Genomic DNA, 23,402 nt, shown 5'->3' on the forward strand with positions numbered 1-23,402 from the left:
GAATGGTTCCTAGTCCTGCCACCCAGGGCAGGCCGGTAGATCACCTGACCTACCTGTAGTGAGTGGCGCGAAATTTGAATTTCTGTCGGAGACGACGGAGTCTTAGCTATGTATATATCTGCCAGGTAAGTATGTATGAAACTTTATTGTATCATAACAATATCATTTTCAAGATATGTACAATGGAGATAAATAGATATCCCATGCATGGGAGGAAGCCTCACTTCTAAAAGTTAAGCCATAGCCAGAGTTATATTAGATGTTTGCACATCTTATGATAGATATACTATATGCACTTATATCTTCATAAGAGTTTTCTTTCTTTCACGAGGAATTCGTTCCATATACTAACTGTTATTTTTTCTCCTCTTCTATTTGTTGTGTCAAGATGTACATGTAATTCTTTCTTTTCAGATCCATCTATGATGTCCTTCATTGAGCAGGAGGCTAATGAAAAGGCTGAAGAAATAGATGCTCGTGCTGAGGAAGAATTTACAATTGAGAAGGGTCGTCTTGTCCAGCAGAACCGTCTGAAGATCATAGAGTACTATGAAAGGAAGGAGAAGCAAGTCGAACTCCAAAAGAAAATGTAGGTTTCTTGGTAAATGTTAAAGGGAGATATTGAAATTTTTGAAGTAATACTGTATAGAGAGTTTAAAGACAATGTGAGGTGCATTTGACATGTTCTTACTGAGTAGTATTACAGTTATGACCACTGTAATTTTGTTATTGCTGTAGTAGCAATGGTAATTTTTAATGAACAGTCATTATTAAATAAGTGTCCTTTCATTGTTAACTCTCTGTTGAGTGGCTTCTTAATTTACTTGGTGCTATGATCTTGACAGTGGTATTTAACCAAAATTAACTAAAAATTGATGGTAAGTGTGATACAGTAGTTGCATTCTGTGCTGGCATAATTTTCTCCCATACGTTGGTTATTTACCTTGATTGCATTCTCACTCAATCACTCTAGTGGCTCTCAGGCCTCTTGGTGGCCCATGGCCGCTTGCACCAGACCTCTCCACGTTCCCCTTAAACTCCATGTTCCCCTGGTGAGGGCTGCATCTCTCCAGTTATTCTCAGGATCCTCCACTCCAAATCTCTTAGATCTCTGAACACATTATCTTTCTGTCTCATCCTTGGGCTCTCCACTGGTCTTCTCCCTTCTACTGATCCTTCCATAACCACTCTAGGCATTTTATCCTCTTCAATTCTAACAGCATGTCCAGCCCAATATATCCTCTGCGATCTTACATAGCCAGTTATTAGTGGTTATCCGGTTAAATCTCACTCATTATTGTGCCTTCTTGAAACATCTTCATTTATATTGTAAATAGGACCCATTACTCAACGCAAAATATTTTAAAAAACCAGTAGTTGTTCTTGACATTTAGTCAGTGTCCAGGTTTTGCATCCATATAGTACTATGTACTGGGCTTATGATGGTGTTGTAAATTCTTAATGTGGTAGACTCTGTGATATATCTGCCCTTTAAAAGATGTAGACTGAAAAAAGCATCTGTTCCCTGCTGTAATTCAAGCCAAAAACACTCTCCATCTCATTTCTGAATGTTGACATACTTCCTAGATATTTAAACTCCCTCACGTTCTCGATATCTCCCATTTTTGTTGTTGCTGTTGTTGTTGGTTGTTCCTTAATAGTCTCGTCATTTTAGTTTTACTTCCACTGATCTCTAGTCCCACTGGCACCACTTTCTGTAAATGGTAGTATATACAAACATTCTATATTTTGTATATCTGTACCTAAGAAATCAACATCATCTGCAAATGCAAGGATTTTGGCATTAGTATTTCCCAAGATGACACACCTCAACTTCCTCGATACTTCCCATTATTTTCTCTAAAATTAGATTAAGCAACATTGGAGATAGAAGGCATTCACTGAGCTATTTTTACATCAACATGTTTTATGGGGCCTGTCTAGTGATGAAAATCAATTATTTTCATTGCCGATATACGCCAATTTCTGCTTATCTGCATCAATAATTGGGTATTGTCGCCAATACATATATAGTACATACCTAACAGAGGCACTGATCTCTATGAGAAATATCCAGAAACTCCTAGTTTGTTCATGCCACTTACCTGCAGCATATATATAGCTGTGATTTCTGACGTCCGACAGAAATTTCAAAACTCGCGGCAACACGCAGTGGGCGGCCAGGTGGTAGTACCCATTTCCGCCGCTGGGAGGCGATATCAGGAACCATTCCCATTTTCTATTCATATTTTTTTCTGTCGCCGGTCGGTAAACAACTGTTTACAGACCTCTGCTCAGGATTTTTTGGAATTTGACTCGCTTTTAAGTATCTGATTGATTTTTTTGGTATTGAATTGGATTGTTGAATTGGCATGCGCGATAGTGGACCGTTTTTTGATTTTGGATTGACTTTTCTATATAAGATATGTCTGGATCAGTGCTGTGAGTTTCAGAGTGTGTGAGAGGGCTGATTGTAAGGTGAGGCTACCGAAAGCATCGGTAGACCCCCACACAGTATGTAATGAGTTGTAGGGGGCTTAATTGTTTGATTGATAATCGGTGCAATGAATGTGAGAAATTGACCGATGATGATTGGAGAGTATATGAGTCCTATCGCCTTAAATTGGAGCGCGATAGGATCAGGTCTTCTTCCTCCAGGAGTGTTCTACCAAAGGTAAGGCTAACATCTCTCCTGCATTAACACCTGTAGTGTTTACAACCCCTAAACCTGTGTTGCCTTCGGGCTCCTGATTCTGTGTCGGAGAAGCGAATGCTCTCTCTCTGATTTTGGAGTCTCTTCGCACTCTGGAGACCAAAGTGAAAGCCTTAGAAACTGGCTCGGTGCAAGTGTGTGATCGTGCCCCCAGTGTTGTGGAGGGGGCGTCAGATCGGCCCCATAATGCCTCTAGGCCTAGACCTCTATCAGACTCCCAAGACCCAGGGAGTAGGTATGTCGAAAGCCGCAAGAGGGTTACGGGGGCTTCCCACCGATCTGGCGTCCCTTCGGCAGGGCCTTGTAGCAAAGTCCCAGGCTGCCAAGGAGCGCGCACGAGCGCGCGTCCTGAAAGAGTGCTTTTCGTCCTCCGAAGCGTCCTCCCCGCGCAAGGGGTGGAGCGCTCGGAGAGACACTCGTCCTTTGAAAAGGACGTTTCGTGCGGAGGACGCTTCACGTCCTCTTTCGCCACTTTCGTCGGAGGACGCGTATGACGCGTTTCCGCCTCAGAAAAGAGGTAAGATCTCCTCCGATGAGGACGCTGGGTTGTGTGCACAGGCGCGTTCTACCTGGAGAAGCAGGTAGCTGTACCTGTGAAGAAGGAAGGAGGCGGTCCCCTCGCCCCATCCTCGGTCTCTCACAGGATCAGTCCTGCTTCCTCTGTTCATTCTTCCCCGACGAAGAACATTCTTTTGTCCCCCTTCAGACCAGCTATCCTCGCTTATGGCTAAGAGACTCGCCCAGCGCCAGTCGAGCCTAAGCGGAGGAAGACCTTAGACTGCCTGTCAAGAGGACTAAGCAGTCTCCTTCTCCTTCACCTACTTCGTCTCGTTCGCCGATCGCTTCTCCTTCGGCGATTCGCCGATCTCGTTCGTCCTCTAGAAGGACGTTACGTCAGGACGCTTTTGAGGAGGACGCTCTGTACGACGTTCGACAGGACGCTCGTCAGGACGCTAGGCGGGACGTTCGGCAGGACGTTCGGCAGGACGTTCGGCAGGACGTTCGGCAGGACGCTCGTCAGGACGCTCGTCAGGACGCTCGTCAGGACGCTTGGCAGGACGCTCGGCAGGACGCTCGTCAGGACTCTTGGCAGGAGCGCTCGTCAGGACGCTATTGCAGGACGCTTGGCAGGACGCTCGCCAGGACGTTCGTCAGGACGCTCGGCAGGACGCTCGGCAGGACGCTCGCCAGGACGCTCGGCAGGACGCTCGGCAGGACGCTTGGCAGGAAGCTCGCCAGGACGTTCAGGGCTCCTTTCAAGACGTTTTTGGGGATTCCGACCAAGAAGTCGTACCCCCAGACGCTAGTTTATGCGCACAGGCACGTATTCCAGCGAAAAGGTCTTCCCTTTCGTTTGAGAAACGTAAGGACGCTTCTCTGGCAAGTGAGACTGCTGCGGATGGCGCTAAGGACGCTCGTCCTCGTCAGGACGCTCTACCTTCATCGAGTAGTAAGCGTCATAGAGAAGACAGCCGAAATAAGGCTGCCTCTAGCAAGGATAGGGGTCCTTTGATCAAGCCAAGACCCGATATTAGGACGCCCTCTCCGGACAGACGGTCTCCTCTTCCGTTTAGAGAAGAAGGAGAGCTAAGTAGTTCGGCTGAATCGGTTGAAGAGGAACCTTCTGCGGCCCCGTCAATCTCGGACTATAAAGTCCTCGTGCGACTCTTGCGTTCTTCTTTCGAAGACAAGTTTCAGCCCGCAGCTCCCAAGTCTCCTCCTTCGCAGTTTTCTTCATCTAAAACTGGAAAAACCCCGGAGTTTGTAGAGATGAAAACTTCTCTCTCCACGAACGTGCCTTTAAGAAGCTCCAAGATTGGATGGTACGAAGGAGAGATCAAGGCAAGACGACCTTCGCCTTGCCTCCAGCTAGACTTAGCGGAAAAGGGGGCATTTGGTATAGAACCAAAGATGAAGTAGGAGTTCGTATCCCTTCTTCGGCTCAAGGAGATTTCTCCAGCCTAGTGGATTTGCAGAGGAGGTCGCTTTTTACCCTCTGCTAAGTAACCTGGACCTCTTCGGAGACTGACCATCATTGAAGGTCTGCTCAGGACCGCTGGGAAGTGTTCAACTTCCTTGACTGGTGTTTGGGAGTTCTGGATCTGCAAGCGAGAAGCCCAGAATCTCTCAGTCTGGGGGAGCTGTCCAGCGTGTTAGCATGTATGGACAAAGCCGTCAGGGATGGTTCGGAGGAGCTCGTATCTCATTTTGGAACGGCTTTATTAAAAAAGAGAGCTTTGCTGTGCAACTTCACAGCTCGTTCGGTGACTCCAGCTCAGAAAGCGGATTTGCTGTTTTCGCCTCTTTCGAACCATCTCTTCCCCCAGACTTTAGTAAAGGACCTGACGAACAGCTTGCAAGAGAAGGCAACTCAGGACCTTTTGGCCCAGTCTACAAGACGGTCAGCCGTACCTTCAACCTCTTCAGCTGCGGTTCGACCGCCGAGAAGTTAAGCCTTTCGTGGGGCTCCCCCTCGAGAGCAGCTCCTCGAGGGAGAGGGTTTTCACGAGGAAGAGCTTCCTTTAAGCCAAAGCCTTCCAAGTGAGAAGCATGTCCTTCAGACACCAGTCGGAGCCAGACTGAAAGTTTTTGCGGGAGCGTGGAGAGAGAGAGACACGGACTCTTGGTCCCTCAAGATCGTGGAGCAGGGGTACAAGATCCCCTTTTTAGATCTTCCTCCTCTTTCTACAACTCCCAGAGACCTTTCTCCATCCTATCAGGGAGAAAAGAAGAAAGTATTGTTCGATCTCCTTCAGCAGATGATCGACAAAAGAGCGGTGGAACAAGTCGCGGACCTGGGGTCTCCAGGTTTTTACCACAGAATCTTCCTAGTACCGAAGCAGTCGTCAGGTTGGCGTCCAGTTCTAGATGTAAGCAGGCTCAATCTTTTCGTGAAAAGACCAAATTCACGATGGAGACGCCTCATTCTGTTCTGGGAGCCTTGAGACCGGGGCGACTGGATGGTGTCCTTAGACTTGCAGGACGCGTACTTTCACATCCCGATCCACCCTCTTTCAAGAAAGTATCTAAGGTTTGTCTTAGACAACAAAGTATGGCAGTTCAGAGCTATGTGTTTTCGGACTGACCACGGCTCCGATGGTGTTCACAGTAGTAATGAAGAACGTAGCGAGGTGGCTACACTCTTCGGGAATAAGAGTTTCCCTGTACCTCGACGACTGGCTGATCAGAGCGTCGTCGAGAGAGAAGTGTCTGAAGGACTTGCAGTTCACTTTAGCCCTAGCGAAGTCCCTGGGACTTCTGGTCAACCTCGAAAAGTCGCATCTGACCCCAACACAGTCCATCGTGTATCTGGGGATTCAGATGGATTCAGTGGCTTTTCGAGCGTTTCCGTCCCAGGAACGTCAGCGGCTAGGCTTAGAAAAGATCTCAGCCTTTCTAAGGAAAGAGACTTGCTCGGCGAGGGAATGGATGAGTCTGCTGGGGACCATTTCCTCGCTAGAAAAGGTTTGTTTCCTTGGGAAGACTGCACATCAGGCCTCTCCAATTTTTCCTTGCGGACGAGTGGAAGGCCAAGGACGATCTCAATGCCATATTGAGAATTTCGCTTCCGGTCAAGAACCATCTAAGATGGTGGTTGGACCCTCAGAAGCTTCAGGAGGGCGTGTCCCTAAGTCTTCTGAGCCCCGACCTAGTGTTGTTTCAGACGCTTCCATCACGGGATGGGGAGCAACACTAGGAGGGAAAGGAAGTGTCAGGCTCCTGGAGAGGGGAACAGGTAGCCTGGCATATAAATGTCAAAGAACTGGCAGCAGTTATTTCTGTCCCTGCAGTTCTTCGAAAGGAGTTTGGAGAAGAACAAGATTGTTCAGATAAACTCGGACAATACCACAGCACTCGCTTATTTAAAAAACCAGGGAGGAACACACTCCAGAACGTTGTTTTCCCTAGCGAGAGAGATTCTGCTGTGGGCAAAGAGAAGAAATGTGACTATCCTGACGAGATTCATGCAGGAGTGCAAAACGTCAGGGCAGACCTTCTCAGTCGTCGGGAACAAGTCCTACCGACGGAATGGACCGTTGAACGAAGACGTTTGTCGAGACCTGTGGACGTTGTGGGGACGTCCACTGGTCGACTTATTCGCAACGTCAAGGACCAAGAGACTTCCTCTTTACTGCTCCCCGGTCCTGGATCCAGAAGCAATCGCGGTAGACGCTTTGCTTTGGAATTGGACGGGCCTAGACTTATACGCCTTCCCACCATTCAAGATTCTGGGGAAGTCATGAGGAAGTTTGCGGCCTCGGAGGGACGAGGTTAACCCTGATCGCTCCGATGTGGCCAGCGAGAGAATGGTTCACAGAGGTCATGTCTTTCCTTGTAGACTTTCCAAGGACATTGCCCAGGAGGAAAGATCTACTCAAACAGCCTCACTTCGAAAGGTTCACCCCAAAACTCTCCGCTCTGGGTCTGACTGCGTTCAGACTATCGAAAAGTTGGCCAGAGTGAGAGGTTTTTCGAAAGCAGCTGCGAGAGCAATCGCACATGCGAGACGTGCTTCCACAAGAGCTGTTTACCAATCGAAGTGGGCTTCCTTCAGGGCATGGTGTAAAAAGGAGAGAGTTTCCTCTTCCTCGACCTCTGTGAACCAAATAGCTGATTTTCTGCTCTTTCTCAGGAATGTGCAGAAATTAGCAGTCCCTACCATCAAGGGATATAAAAGCATGTTGGGTCAGCGGTTTTTAGGCACAGAGGCCTCGACCTGTCTGACAACAAGGACATTCATGACCTTTTAAAGTCTTTCGAGACCTCGAAGGTTCCTCAAATGAGACCTCCATCATGGAACCTGGACGTAGTCCTTAAATTCCTTATGTCAAGCCCTTTCGAACCGCTTCAGGCAGCGTCTCTTCGAAACCTGACAAGGAAGGCTCTTTTCCTAACTTCTCTTGCGACGGCTAAGAGAGTTAGTGAAATTCAAGCGTTTAGCAAGTTAATGGGATTCAAAGGGGACAATGCTGTCTGCTCGTTGAACCCAACTTTCTTGGCGAAGAATGAAAATCCTTCGAACCCTTGGCCAAGAAGACTTTCGAGATCAAGGGTTATGTCAAGTCTGGTGGGCCAAGAACCAGAGAGAGTCCTGTGCCCGGTCAGGGCTCTCAAGTTCTACGTGCATAGAACGAAAGAGGTAAGAGGTCCCTCAGGTAATCTCTGGTGCTCTGTGAAGAGACCAGAGTTACCTTTATCGAAGAATGCTGTTGCTTTCTTTCTAAGGGACATCATTCGGGAGGCTCATTCATCTTTCCAGAAGACTGATTTGAGCCTCTTCCGAGTAAAAGCGCACGAAGTTCGAGCCGTCGTACCTCTCTTGCCTTCCAAAAGAACATGTCAATCAAGGACATCCTTGATTGCACCTTTTGGAGGAGTAACTCCGTCTTCGCCTCACATTACCTAAGGGATGTGAGAACGATTTATGACGATTGTAATGCACTGGGGCCATACGTTTCTGCGGACACAGTATTGGGGTCCGGAAGTAGCTCTTTCCCTATCCCTTAGTTAGGATTAGGTTAGGTTGTTGTGTTTTTAGGTTGTGGTGAGTCTTATGTGAAGATCTCCCATCCTTTAGTTAGTTTTAAGGGGTTTTTTGTGAATAGTTGGTCAGGTGGTGGTCAGTTGCTTCGTTGCCCTCATTTGTATGGCCTCGATGGTCTTGTCACGTTGAGGTCTCGCACCCGTTGACAGATCATCCAGAGCGCACCAGCACTACAGGTCTCCACCTGGCTGGCAACTCTGTTTTAAGCAAAAGCAGCCTTACGTGACAGTAATCACATAGTCTACTTTGCAAACAGGTAAGGAACCAAGATGTATATCATCTACTTAATTTAAGTTTCCTAAAAAATCCTATTCTGTCTCTTCCCACCATCCGAAGGTGGGATTCAGCTATATATATATCTGTCAGGTAAGTGGCATGAACAAATGTTATGTTATTATACAATTAAGTTTGTTCATACTTACCTGGCAGATATATATAATTAAAGTGCCCGCCCTCCTCCCCTCAGGAGACAGAGGCATTAATAAAAAATATGAATAGAAAATGGGAATGGTTCCTGATATCCGCCTCCCAGCGGCGGGAATGGGTACTACCACCTGGCCGCCCACTGCGTGTGCCGCGAGTTTTGAAATTTCTGTCGGACGTCAGAAAATACAGCTATATATATATCTGCCAGGTAAGTATGAACAAACTTAATTGTATAATAACAATAACATTTTTTTAAAGTTAATTTGATCATAAAATGCACTTTTTTGTGTTAAGACTATTAAAAAAAAAACAGGTATAAACATTTTTAGTGGATTTTTCTTGACTTTTACCTATCAAAAGAGGCCATTTTCAGCATTTTTTAGTGGTTCCAACTATTTGCGGATTCTAAACATTCGCGGGGGGTCTGGTACGCATCTCTCGCAAATACTGGGGGACCACTGTATTGCTAAGCAGATTCAGTAAACATTGTGATAGAGAGACAAGGTGATGGAATACCAACCACCAGCCCAGACTAGTCTGTTACTAACCTTGCCAACATACACAGCCTACTTTATGCACACACACCAAATAAAACCATAAGATACAGTGATGAAATTGAAATTACTGCTTTCATTATTAGCATATTTTCAGCATATTTTCCTTAAAATATACCCATACATTCAAGGGCAGAACTGCCGAGTTAGAACAGTTTCATATTGAATTAAATAGTTTCTTAATAAGCTTGGTATTATGTTTGAACTATAGATCCAATGGTAAAAAGGAGGATTAGGCACAGGTACAGTCTGTAGTATCTGTATACAGTCTGTATCTGAACACTGTATGTATAATACTATATGGTTTACACCTAGTCTTGCTGCCCTATAATTTAGCAACACTGGTCTATTATTGAATCTATAGTAGTTTTGCAGGTAATTTGTTACCTTTCATGATAAACCTACTGATCAACATCAAGTATGTATGTGTTTATAAAATTTGCCTCATCACTTTGCACAGTAACGTATAGTATACAGTTCTACTGTATTTACAGTAAATACTTGAATATGCTGTATAGTATAAAATTATGGTAAGTTTTTGTACCATTTACCATTCACACATTTGTACAGTCACTTTCATTCATATATTACTATGCATTTGAGTTTAGGAGGTTTGATTAGATGGAACGACAAGATGGAGCACATTATAGATAAGAAAAAAAAGTCTGTTAAAGATAGAGAGTAGGAGTCATGGTGGGCCAGTTTTATTGTAATGTGATGAGACTGATTTATAGGAAACATAGATAGAATTTGAAGCATCCAGTCAATTAACTAATACCCTGATTGAATTTCAGTGGTGCAAGCAACCAGCTGAACAAATCCCGTTTGGAAGTACTGAAAGCCCAGGAAGCCCACATTAGAAATGTATTGCATGAAGCCAGACAGAAACTTCATGTCATCACCCAGAATGAAACAAAGTACCAGAAGCTTCTCGAGGATCTCATTTGCCAGGGGCTCTGTCAGGTATGGAATTGAATTAATTTTTTCTGCCACTGTGAGTTGTTTGGATTTGTTAATGTTAAGTATTTTTTCTTGATTATATATTTATTTAATTTTATTTTTTCATATTAAAAGTTATCTTTTTTTTCATATGAAAACTTAAGTCACTATTTGTATTTTCTGAAGCAAAGTAATTTTTGTACTAAAGTCATGGCATTGGCTCCAAGACTGAAACAGTAGCTGTGTAATCCTTTTGGATCACTTTACTTTTATGAAAGTCCTGAAAGTGTTCAGCATCCATAGTTCAGCTTAAATTTTTTCTTCATATGTTTAATGTTTAAAATATTTAGGTTATGAAGTTACTACACATCCTCTCATAATGGAGAAAGACAACAGTATATCCATTAGTCATCAAAGTCATTCTTGAAAACTTATTCATTATTCTCAGGTAAGGTTGGTTACCCATTGCTAGAGTCCTTGACTGCACTCCCTGTCACTCTTCAGTCTGCTTAGCTAATATCGGGGCATTGATGAAAGAGGGTATGATGCCTTCTGGTTGCTCTTGATAGCCTCATTGTATAAAATAGTTTTATACATTCAACTTACCTGTCAGATATATACATAGCTTTTGACTCCGTCGCGCCGACAGAATTTCGAATTTCGCGCACACGCTACAGGTAGGTCAGGTGATCCACCGCGCCGCCGCTGGGTGGCAGGAATAGGAACCCATTCCCGTTTTCCATCAGATTTTTTCTGTCGGCCATACTGGCAACATCGTTGTTGGTATCTCCGGCTGGATTTCGTTTTTGGATACAATTGATCATCGTTTTGGACCCTTTGGTGACGTATTTGGATCGTTGTACTGGCATACGCTTTTGTGGATCGTTATTTGGATTTTGGCTTGGAATTTTCATCATGATGTCTGATTCTGGAAGTGTGGTGAGAATGTGTGTGAATGAAGGGTGCAAGGTGAGAATGCCGAAAGCTTCGGTTGATCCTCACACTGTATGTAAAATATGCAGGAAGTATGAATGCTCGATGGATAACACTTGTCATGAATGTGAGAGTTTGAGTGCTGAAGGGTGGAAGTCTCTAACTTCTTATTTAAGGAAATTAGAGAAAGACCGCTTAAGGAAGTCATCTTCCAAAACCAAGCCTAGCTCTCAATCTTCAAGTGGTTTGGTGAGTAATATTGTACCCTCCTCTAACATTATGAACGCTCCTTGTAATATTTCAGGTCCTTCTCCGAATGCAGATCCTACGGACTCTGCTTCGGAGATAGCAAGCCTTAAAGCTGCGCTTATGAAAATGGAGCGTAAAATGGCTGCCATAGAAGGTAAGCAAAGTAGTGCTGTGGAAAGTGATGTGAATTTCCCCAGTGAAGTGGAGGAGGCGTCTGATTGGCTTCACAACGCTCCCAGGCCTAGACCTCTTTCAAGCTCCCAAGCCCAGAGGAGAAGGAATGTCGAAAGCCTTACGGAGGTTATGGAGGATCCCCACCAGTCAGACGTCTCTTCGGCAGAATCTGTAACGTCACAGACTGCCAGAGAACGCATTAGAAAAAGCGTTCTACGTGAATGTTTTCATCGTCGGAGAATTCCTCACCTAAAAGAGGATGGAGATCAGCGGATCGTTCTCGTCCCTTGAAGAGGATCTGGGAAGAATCGGGCATAAACTCGAGTCCGGAACGTTTTTCGGAGGACTCCCCGACAGAGATTAAGAAAGCAAAGGTTTTGGCTTCTCCCGATAAGTCGTGGGGAATGGAGATAGAAGGCTCTCCTTCCTCTCGTTTAGACCAGAGAGAAGAAATGATGAAGATATTAAAGGATATGCAAGAGTCTATTGCTTCTCTAGTCGGGGTTCTTTCGAGAGATCCTCCAAGAAGAAAGGATGTTAATCTTCCTGTGAAGAAGTCAAAAAACCCTTACTATCAACCTCCCAGAAAAGAAGATTCTTCTTCGGATGAAGGGTCTATTTTTCACAGACCCGCGAGTTCGGGGCGCGAGGCGCCAGCCAGGCGTGAAGCGCCAGCCAGGCGCGGAGCGCCAGTCAGCCGCAAAGAACTAACACGTAAGCGCGAGGCGCCAATCAGGCGCGACGTGGCAACCAGGCGCTATCCGATATCGCAGGAGACGACTAGGCGCGAGAAGCTGGCCAGGCGCGAGGAGCCAGCCGCGCGTGAGAATTCCTACAAGCAGGAAGAGACAATCAGGCGCGAGGCACCATCCAGGAGCGTAGCGCCAGCCAGACGAGAAGCGCCAGCCAGGCGCGATGCGCCAGACTGCCGAGAAGCGCCAACCAGGCGAGAAGCGCCAGCCAGGCGCGTAGCGCCAGGCGGCCGCGAAGAGACATACAGGCGCGAAGCGCCAGCCAGACGCGACGCGATAGACGGCCGCGAAGCGCCAACCAGGCGTGAAGCGCGAGTCGAGCGCGAGGCGCCAGCCGCGCAAGAGGAGCCAGCGAGGCGCGAAGCGCTAGCCGAGCGTGAGGCGCCAACCGCGCGAGAAGACTCAACCAAGCGCGAAGCGCCAGTCAGGCGCAAGGCGCCAGCTGATCATGAAGAGCGAGAAGTTATAAGGGGTAATAGAAGATCTTTTCATGTAATGTCTTCGGATAGCGAGTCTCCTACAAGTAGAAACCCTAATGCAAGGAAGCAACCTGGTACATCGAAGGTTACGGTTTCAACCTCCATGTCTCAGGATGTTTTGGTGGATAAGAAAGGGAGAACTTCTAGATCTGTCAGTCTCTCTCCTTCTAGGAGTATTTCTCCTATAGGGAATAGGTCTACGGACAAAGATTCTAATAAAAGAGCTCGCTCTCCTTCTAGGATGGAGTTGGATGAAGTGTCGGAGGAATAAACCCCGAACAATGAGGGGGTGTATCTAACTACAAAGTGTTAGCCTCTCTCTCCTGCAAGAATTTGAGACTCTCTAAGCCCTGCAGCTCCTCCTTCCCCGAGATCTCTGTTCTCCAGTACGAAGGTTCCTAAATCGTCTTCGTATTTAAAAATGAAACCAGCCATATCAATGAAGAAGGCTATTCAATCTTTAAATAATTGGATGAAGGTGAAGAAGGAAGCTCAGAAGACAGTTTTTGCACTCCTCCATGTAAGCTCAGAGGTAGGAGGGGAATATGGTACAGGACAGAGGAAGCGATGGGGCTTATGCTTCCATCTTCCGCGGAGGCGGATTTTTCAAGCTTGGTTGAAGCATCGAGAAGACATGCTTTGAATACAGCTAAAGCATATTGGAGCATGTCAGAATTGGATCAGCACCTCAAGGGACTTTTCCATGTACTAGAAGTTTTTAACTTCTTGGATTGGTCCCTTGGAGTGCTGGCAAGAAGGCAAATGAACCAGATGTTTTAGAACCTGAAGTTTTGCATTGCATTTTATCCTGTATGGATAAGGCGGTCAGGATGGTTCGGGAGAATTGTCATCTCTATTTGGAGCAGGAGTAGTGAAGAAGAGATCATTATTTGGTTCATTTCTAACCAAAGCGGTTTCTCCTTCACAAAGGTCAGCCTTTTATACGCTCCTCTCTCGGATCACCTTTTCCCTTCGCACTTGGTGAAGGAGATTTCAATGTCTCTTGCTGAAAAGGCAACCCAAGACTTATTAGTACAATCCTCCAAGAAATCATGACCAAACAGTACCAGTAGCGAAGGAAGATTACTCGTACTCCGGTAGTGCCCTTTCGGAGAGGTTCCACCTCTCGTCCTCCAACGAAAAGGAAGACAGCAGAAAAGCGAGGAAGGTCCTCCTTTAGATCTTTCAAGAAATCAAAGTAGCAGCGAGGTCCTCCAAACATCTGTAGGGGCCAGGCTCCTAAACTTCGTAGGGGCATGGAAGATAAGGAAAGCCGATCCTTGGACGCTAACAGTCTTGGGGAAAGGTTACATTATACCTTTTCAGGACAGACCACCTTTGTCGAATTCCCCAAAGGAACTGTCGGCAAAGTACAAGGACCCTGTTCTGAGGGAGACACTTCTTCATATATTGATAGGACCAATGAAGGACAAAGAGGCAATAGAAGAGGTTCAGGATCCTTCCTCTCCGGGGTTTTACAACCGCCTGTTTTTAGTTCCAAAGGCATCCGGGGGATGGAGGCCAGTATTGGACGTGAGCATTCTGAACAAATATGTGGAAAAGAAAAAGTTCTCGCTGGAGACTTCTGCCTCGGTACTTTCAGCCCTGCGAAGAGGAGACTGGATGGTCTCTCTAGACCTGCAGGATGCATATTTCCACGTTCCTATTCACCCGTCATCAAAGAAGTATCTCAGGTTGTGATTCAAGGGAAAGTCTACCAGTTCAGGGCCTTGTGCTTCGGCCTCTCCACGGCTCCACAGGTATTTACGTACCTGATGCGGAACGTAGCCAGATGGCTACACCTGGAAGGCATAAGCGTCTCTCTGTACCTAGACGATGGCTGATAAGAGCAAAATCCCAGGAAACAATGTTGGAGGATCTGAAGAAAAACATTGAGAATTGACAAAGGAATTAGGGACTTTCTTGTGAATCTCGAGAAATCGCAGATGACCCCCAGTCAGGACTTAGTCTATTTGGGGATTCAGATGAATTCTCGGGATTTTCGGGTTTTTCCGTCCCAAGAAAGGATTCTTCGGGGGATTCAGAAAGTTACATCCTTCCTAAAGAAAGACAGGAGTTCAGCCAGGGAGGGTGGCTGAGCCTTCTAGGGACTCTTTCTTTCCCTGGAACAATTTGTATCCCTAGGAAGACTTCATCTAAGGCCTCTACAATTCTTCCTAAAGAGATCTTGGACTTGGAAGAAGGGCCATCTGTCGGACACTTTTCCGGTAACAATAGAGGTGAAGAAACACCTAAAGTGGTGGCTGCTCCCACTCAAAGAGAACAAGGGAGTGTCCCTAGAGGTTCGGAACCCAAACCAAATCTGTTCTCAGACGCTTCAGAGACGGGATGGGGAGCGACTCTAGGGGCAAGAGAAGTCTCTGGCAAATGGAAGAAAGAACAAAGAGATGGCATATAAATGCCAAAGAACTATATGCAGTGTTTCTGGCATTAAAATTCTTCAAGTCAGAAGTAAGAATCAAGTGATTCAAGTCAACGCAGACTACACCACGGCGTTGGCTTATATAAAAAAACAGGGGGGACGCACTCGTTTTCCCTATTCGAGATAACGAAGGATCTGTTGTCATGGACGGAGGAGAGGAATATTACCCTCCTGACCAGATTTGTGAAAGGGGAAAGAAATATCAGAGCAGACAGGCTCAGCAGGACAAAACAAGTTCTCCCCACGGAGTGGACTCTGCACGAGCAAGTCTGCCAAAGACTGTGGAACCTGTGGGGAAGGCCGCAGATAGATTTGTTTGCGACGTTCCTGTTAAAGAGGATAGAGAACTTCTGCTCCTTAGTAGAAGACCCGAGAGCAATAGCGGAGCTGGATGCCATGCTACTGGAGTGGTCGCGACTCGACGCTTACGCTTTCCCTCCATTCAAGTTGCTAGGGAGTAGTGATGAAGAAGTTCGTAGCATCAACAGGGACGAGATTAACTCTCATCGCCCCGTTTTGGCCATCCCAAGATTGGTTCACAGAGGTACAGGAATGGACAGTAGACTACCCAAGATCTCTTCCAAACAGGATAGATCTTCTCAGACAACCCCACTTCAAGAGGTTCCATCAAAAACCTCCCCGCTCTCGCTCTGACTGCCTTTCGACTATCAAAAGATTGGTCAGAGCGAGAGGCTTTTCAAGCAAGGCTTCGAAAGCAATTGCTAGAGCCCGGAGATCGTCAACTATCCGGGTCTATCAATCGAAGTGGGATGTGTTTAGAAGATGGTGTAGGAAGAATAAGCTGTCCTCCTCCGATACCTCTGTGACCAATATAGCAGATTTTTCTGTTATTCCTGAGAGAGGAATCCAATCTGTCCGTATCTACAATAAAGGGATACCGAAGTATGCTCTCAGCGGTATTTAGAAATAGAGGCTTAAACTTGGCAGAGGATAGAGATTTGCACGATCTCATAAGATCGTTCGAGACGTCAAAATCTATATCCTCTACTCCGCCAAGTTGGAATCTGGATGTTGTGCTCAAATTCCTTACATCGGGAAAATTTGAACCTCCCGACCGTGCCTCGTTCAGGGATTGGACGAGAAAGTGTGTTTTTCTCATAGCCTTAGCGACGTCTAAGAGAATAAATGAAATCCATGCCCTAGATTCTCGGGTGGGTTTTAAGAAAGACGCAGCCATCTGTTCTTTTCAAACTCTGTTTTTGGCAAAAAAGGAGAACCCTTCGAAACCATGGCCAAGGAGTTAGAGCTCTTAGGTTCTATCTTAAAAGAAAGAAGAGTTGAAGGCATGTAAACAAAGTCTATGGTGCGCAGTTCGGGACACGAAAAGACCAATGTCCAAGAATTGCGCTAGCGTATTTTATTAGAAGTGTGATTATGGAAGCTCATAGCGATTGTGCAGAGGATTCCTTTAAATTATTACGAGTTAAAGCTCATGAGGTAAGAGCAGTGGGAACATCATTATCATTCCAAAAGAATATGTCCATGAAGGACATTATTAATGCGACCTATTGGAGATGCAACTCGGTATTTGCATCCCACTATCTTAGAGATGTTAAAATTACCTACGACAAGTGCTTCTCTCTAGGTCCTTTTGTGTCTGCGGATACAGTGCTGGGACTGAGGACACATACCGATCCTTAAACTTTTATGGAAAGTCTAATACTTCCATACCATACTGGTGGGATGGGCTCTAACTTTCTTACCTGACGGCTAGTTGTTGCACAGGCGGCCATGGCCTTGTTTAGGTAAGGAACTTTGAGTTTATCTTACAGGATAGGCTTGGATAAAAATGGTGTCTTTGATTACGGAGATCTCCACTATTTGAGGCGGTTTTTTGTGTTACTACTGGTAAAAGTGCTTGATGTCGCACAGGGGGCCATAGCCCTTGCTAGTGAGGAACTAGAAAGTGCCTTTTAAATGGAGTAGTATTAAAGACATTGTCTAAATTCGTACATGGACCTCTCCTTTTAAGACAGTATCAGGATTGTCTGCTGACAAGAGTGCTTGGGCTAGCACAGGCGGCTTTTGGGGCTTTTGACAGTATGAGAATGTGAATAGGTCTTACAAGCGAGGTAGTACAAATTGAAATTATATTTGTTTATTTTTATTTTTATTTATTTTTCATAAAGAATTAGGTGTAAAATATTGTGATTGAGTTTTTTGGTTGTTTGCAAGGAAGTCCGGGGATGACTTCTTGCAATCTTAGATACAACATTTGGTTAGGTTAAGGTGATCAGGATCGGGATTGTGCTCCTTAGAAAAAAGGTTCTTGTCATATAAGTGGATTGAAACCCTTTGACATAGCCCTTATAGGATCGGCCAAGTAAGTGGATAAGACCCCTTTGGCAGACCTACAAGAACTCTTAGCAATAGATCAATATCTCGCTGAGGCTCTTGAGACTAAGCAGACTCCTGGGCATTAACCATGAAGTCTTCAGTCTAAACAGGTAGGAACCAAGGTTTTATGTTATTAATACCTACAACGATTGTTGTGTTTCCTGTTAAATCAGTTATTAGCTGTCTTTACCCTCCTCCAATGGTGTGAATCAGCTATGTATATATCTGACAGGTAAGTTGAATGTATAAAAATGATATTGTTATGATACAATAAAGTTTTATACATACTTACCTGGCAGATATATACAATTAAATTACCCACCCAGCCTCCCCTCAGGAGACAGATGGTGTAGAAAAAATCTGATGGAAAACGGGAATGGGTTCCTATTCCTGCCACCCAGCGGCGGCGCGGTGGATCACCTGACCTACCTGTAGCGTGTGCGCGAAATTCGAAATTCTGTCGGCGCGACGGAGTCAATAGCTATGTATATATCTGCTAGGTAAGTATGTATAAAACTTTATTGTATCATAACAATATCATTTTTCACTATCCTTGATTTTGTTATGATTTTGGTATATGCCACCAACCCTTGGAGGTCACTCTTCAATAAAACAACAAACTAAAATGGCAACAATGCCTCACAAACAGTTGTTTGACTAAGTGGGTTGGTAGATGTAAACAGAAATGAATGATAAAAGAACCTACTTAAGAACTTCCTGATAATCAATTTAAAACTAATAAAATTCTCAAAAGGGGTAAGAAAAGATTGAAAAAATCTGTAAGGAGCCCTATCAGTCTCCATAACACTCAAAGCTAACATTAATCACAAAGTAAACCAAATCACCAGTACGAAAGTTACTACATAGCACATTAAGGATCACAAACTGAAATGGCTAAAAATTAGCACAACATACAGCGGTTAAACACTACAGCGAGTGTCTGTTACTTTGGCACTGCAGGTATGGCACCACAGGATCTTCCTGGCAGTAAAACTGAGGTGATACTGCTGGAGTCTGCATAAGTGGGCACGCAATGGAGGACTGGCTAGGGGTCCTGTCACGTCCTGGGACAGAGTGAATCTCTCAAAGGCATGGTTAGGGTAGGCAGAGGTCTGAAGATCGGGACAGAGGCCTGGCACTCGAGTGGCACCATGGGATTGCGGACTTCATGTATGACATAAGACTGTAAGTGGAGGGTGACACAAGTGCTGGTCGTGTCCGGGACTCAAGCAGTGCAGTTGCGAGCCTAAGTCATGGTTGGCATGAAGATACGATTGGATGCCTAAAGGTTGCTAGACTTGAACATTGGATCAGCTGTTGAGGGTGCTCCTTAGTATCTTGACCTGTGCTGCATTGCAAAGGTATGGACTTAGGGAATAATTATATCCTGAAAGTAGGGTTTTGGGGTTTCATCTCCACCCCCCCCTCCAAACTGGGGTTGGCATCAACGGCAACATCTTGCTGGCAGCTTCCCAATGCAGTTGTGATTTCACAGGGGAGTGATAGCACTGTAGCCTTTGTCCCTCCATCTCAGACACTCAGATTCTGAAAAAAACAATTAGTGCCAGTATCGAGTTTTAGAAGAAGGGGGAGGTGAGGTGCAGGATGGTTTCTTTTTTGTGTTCAAAAGGAAGAGGGAACGGGGCAAGGTTTGGGGCAAAAAATAAACCCAACACATAGGCAAATGTCAGAGCCTGCCAGGCGACCTGGACCCTGAGGCACTTGAGGAACTAACTGTCGGGCAGAGCCGGAACGTTAAGCAGGGTCAGAGAAGGTGTGAATTCTTACGGGACAATGACTACTACCAGATAGGCATTGTTAACGTATTTTCATTGCTTCAAAGTTCCTACTAAAGTAGGCGATTCATGGCCTATACTGCCACGCCTTCTACAGGTTAGGAGAGCACCGACCAAAGACAGCAATCACCTACAGCATTTATCTTACCAGGTAAGGTACAACAAGCATTGGTCCAATGCTAGCAACCTTTCTGTTTCAAAGTCATTATTTATATTAATGTTTTGGAGAAGGTTATGTCCATGATTCCCACCTCTTTTCAATGTGGAATCATCTATGTAATTGCTTAGTAAGTCACTTACATACATAAAGATTATATTTTGATGATGAAATTTTATATATACACACTTACCAAGCAATTGCCTCATTGGACCCCTCCCTCCCCACAGATGGACATTGCAGCCTAAAAGAATTGAATCTCTCTCCCAAGTTTTACCTGGCAATCCCAAAAGTGGGCAGGTCCTGTTCACTTACACATGTGATGAGCACCTCAGTGGCGTGATCAGTATGGTCTTTACCTACCACCTTGGTGGCCGTGAGTTCAATTCTCGGACATTCCATTGAGGGGTTAGAGATGTGTATTTCTGGTGATAGAAGTTCACTCTCGATGTGGTTCAGAAGTCACATAAAGCCACTGGTCTAGTTGCTGAATAACCACTGGTTCCATGCAACGTAAAAACACCATACAAACAAACAAAACCTACACAAGTGATGGTAACCCCACCACAAATTTGAGTTTTGGACTGCCATGGTAGGAAGCTTTCAGCTATGTAGTTGCTTGGTAAGTAGTACATGTAAAAACTATCATAAAGATATAATTTCTCAACCATGTAGGAAATTGTCAGTGTTTTACCATTTCTTGTGCTCGGACAAAGCCTCATTTAGCAGCTAGTTACTGGCCAGTAGCATCTGTTTATTGCATTAAAGGAAAAGTTACTGAATGCAGGACTTGGTACAATATATAGCGTTTAATAATATTTTATTACCCTTACAGTGTGGTTTTCAAAAAAATGCTTTCTGCAGTACTCGCACTAATTCAGCCTGAGACCCTTTGGTGTGAAGCCTCTCCAGGCATCATCATTCAACAGTTGTCTTTGACAGAGAAGGGCTTACAATACTACCTAAGATATTTGAGTACAGATAGTCACTTGTAGCTCTTTCTTTCAGTTTTAACAAATTCAGAATGGGCATGTCTGAGAATATCACAACTGCAGTTTGGGTTCAATGTGACTGATGGATTTGTTTATAGAATATGCTTTATATTATGTAAACTTAGTTTTAAAAGTCTAGACTGGCCCTTCAGTAAATCCTGTTTTTGTGGGCTTGGAAGTAGCATTAAACTGTAAACACTAAAGTTAGTGTTAACCAGATTTCTGCGGGAACAATATTCCTAAAGACTTGCCAACATGATGATGGAACTGTTGGCTAAGAATCACTCCTTTTCATTTCCTTTGTCAAGAGTTGACACCACAAGTTTTTTAATCACTAAGGCTGACAGTGAGTTTACTAGCTTCACAAGCAAAAGCAGCTGCCTAGCAGTGTAGCAACTTGTTGGGCTGTATTTGGTGCAGTTTATGTTGTTTTTAGTTAGACCCATGGCATGTTACAGAGTGAAAAGCACTATGTATCAGTACCCATGCTGTGGTGTTGACCAAGGTATATAGAATAAGGGAGAGAGGTACAGTCACTTTGGTCGCGGGGGTAGTTGTGGGGTATTTCCGTGACAGGCCTGGAGGCCAGGGTGGGAGCGGTCAAGGCAAGTACTACCTTGGGAAATTTAAGTACCTTGGGTCGAAGAGATTAGGCCTGTAAGATGTCCTTTTCACTCTGTTATCTTGTATACGTTTGGTGTTCTTTTGAATTCCTATAGGTCACTGTACTACACATACAAAATCGTGGATTGATAATGTTTGGCTCTCTAATATATAATAGAAACCTTAAATTAATATGCTTGACAGGACTTAAAAAAATATTTAATTAGCATTTGACCTGGCATTTATTTACAAAGGCTTATGTATAATTTTACAATACATTATTTAATAAACTAACATAGATCGACATAGATAACACATAACAGTATCTGGCTTCATAATGGAAATGAAAAATACTTAGTAAAAGTGAAAAAAACTAACAATTTTTAAAATTTTCATGGCATTATTTAGTTAATTTATGCATCTTTTTTCTTTTTTTGCCTACTTGATGAAATTTGGGCATACAGAGCTCTCATCCTAAAAAACATCCGACATCTGACAAAAAACAATATTACTTTAAAAGGCAAGGATAAACAATTTTCAATATGGCGTGCCAAGTCGCATAATACTCCATTGCCTGGTCTGTGTATTTTCTCCATTGTATGTTTGAAATATTTTTTCCGTTACCTTTAATTTTTCAAATAACTCAGCACTTGGTTCCGTTAATTTATCATCATGTCGCTCTACTGCACTAATCCAGGTACCTTTCACTATTCTAAGTTTACATCGTAAGAACTGATAATCTGGAAATTTAGATGCCACATAACCTTCAACATATCGAAGGCCCTCTTCGTCTGCAACATTCTCTAAAGTTATTTCATGAAATTCATTTTCAAAGTTTTCTGAATCTTCTTCTGGGATCTTCTCATCTTCAGTAGAGGCAAACACCATTGCAGAAAGGAAATCATAAGCTCTCTTTCAAGATCGGTTTCATTTGAATCATTATTTTCACAACTTTTTCTCTTGACTGAACATTCCTTCGACATATTTGAAGAATCGCACTCCTTCATCGAGTTACAATTTTTTCCAGTTATAGAGTTTATTTTGCCAAGTAAATATGACCTTATTCTGTGTTTGACTTCATCTGGCGTAAGATGATCATAAGTTGCACCAATTTATCTAAGACAGCCAAACATGTTTTCCAGTCCATCTTGGTTAAGTCTGGAGGTAATTATGTATGATACATCATATTTACTTTTATACATATGCAACCTTGGCAAGGATTTGCATGACACAATAAGTCCCTTTTGGAACTGATAGATCTTATTACTTTTGCAAACTCGTATTGTTTCAGCAGTACACTTCATATTGTCAAGGATTTTATTGTTCCGTCAGTTGCATCCCATAAGTATTTATAGATTTTTTTCTGTCATAAGGTACCCTTGAATTGAACACATCAAACCAGGAGTCGGCAAGCTTTATAAAGTCCCTTGTACTTTCCCAGGACATGCTCGTCAAAAGTCACAGACTTCCATAAAAATCTAAAGCTTTAGATGTTGTTTCCGAAAGAAGCTGCACTGCTTTCCTCACATTCATACGTCTGAATTTCATTGCTGGGGCTCGCGATCCAAGAAGTTCCTGCTGCAGGTCTCTTTTATATGCATTTTCTTAAAAATATTTACTGCATATGCGATGAGCAGTAGGGTTAAAGTAGTACTTTCTACTACAACGATGAACCCATATCCGTCTTGTTTCCTCATCACGAGGGAATCGGAAAAAGGATACCTCTTTTTTTCTACTATTTGAATAACAACCAAACACGGCGCAGTTGTTTGGCATTATTTAAATAATAATTAATATTATATAAAAAATGTAAAACTAAATCAATACAGAGATGACTGAAGTGACCTGTGATATACATTTGAATGAAACGGTAGCCGAGTGACTTCTCGCCCTGACCTGGCCTCCAGGTGATGCGGCTCTTGGGGGGATAAGCCGCAACCCCCCACAAATGACTCTACCTGACCATTCTATATACCTTGGTGTTGACGACATCAAATATAATAACATTTCTGAGAACACAATGATTTGTTGTGTCAGAAATTTTTGACATGTGATATGGGCTCCATTGCCAATTTTAAATCCTGATATCAATGCCTGGTGATTTTACACTAAGCTTTCAACCAGTGTCTTTTCATTGGCCATGCTTAGCCTTTGAAGGGATGACAAGATCTTGTTTTTCATCACAGTAGATCTGTACTAGTAAAGTGGCCAATATTCTTAGTTCAGAAAATGGCAATATTCTGTAGATCAGAAAATGATCTTGAACTAGTTTCTCCAAATATTATAATC

At 44.1% G+C, this 23,402-nt stretch overlaps 1 protein-coding gene across 1 annotated transcript in view; it reads left to right on the forward strand.

Moving 5' to 3' along the window:
* The first annotated feature begins 417 nt into the window (after positions 1-417).
* Positions 418-23,402, forward strand: part of LOC135226974 (V-type proton ATPase subunit E-like) — a 33,518-nt gene continuing 10,533 nt past the window's right edge. The window contains exons 1-2 of the mRNA XM_064266678.1: positions 418-589; positions 10,033-10,201. Of these exons, the coding sequence (XP_064122748.1) occupies positions 423-589; positions 10,033-10,201 (336 nt within the window). The 5' untranslated portion in view covers positions 418-422. The remainder of the gene's footprint in view (positions 590-10,032; positions 10,202-23,402) is intronic.

Source organism: Macrobrachium nipponense, chromosome 15, assembly GCF_015104395.2.
Source record: "Macrobrachium nipponense isolate FS-2020 chromosome 15, ASM1510439v2, whole genome shotgun sequence".
Lineage (NCBI taxonomy): Eukaryota > Metazoa > Arthropoda > Malacostraca > Decapoda > Palaemonidae > Macrobrachium > Macrobrachium nipponense.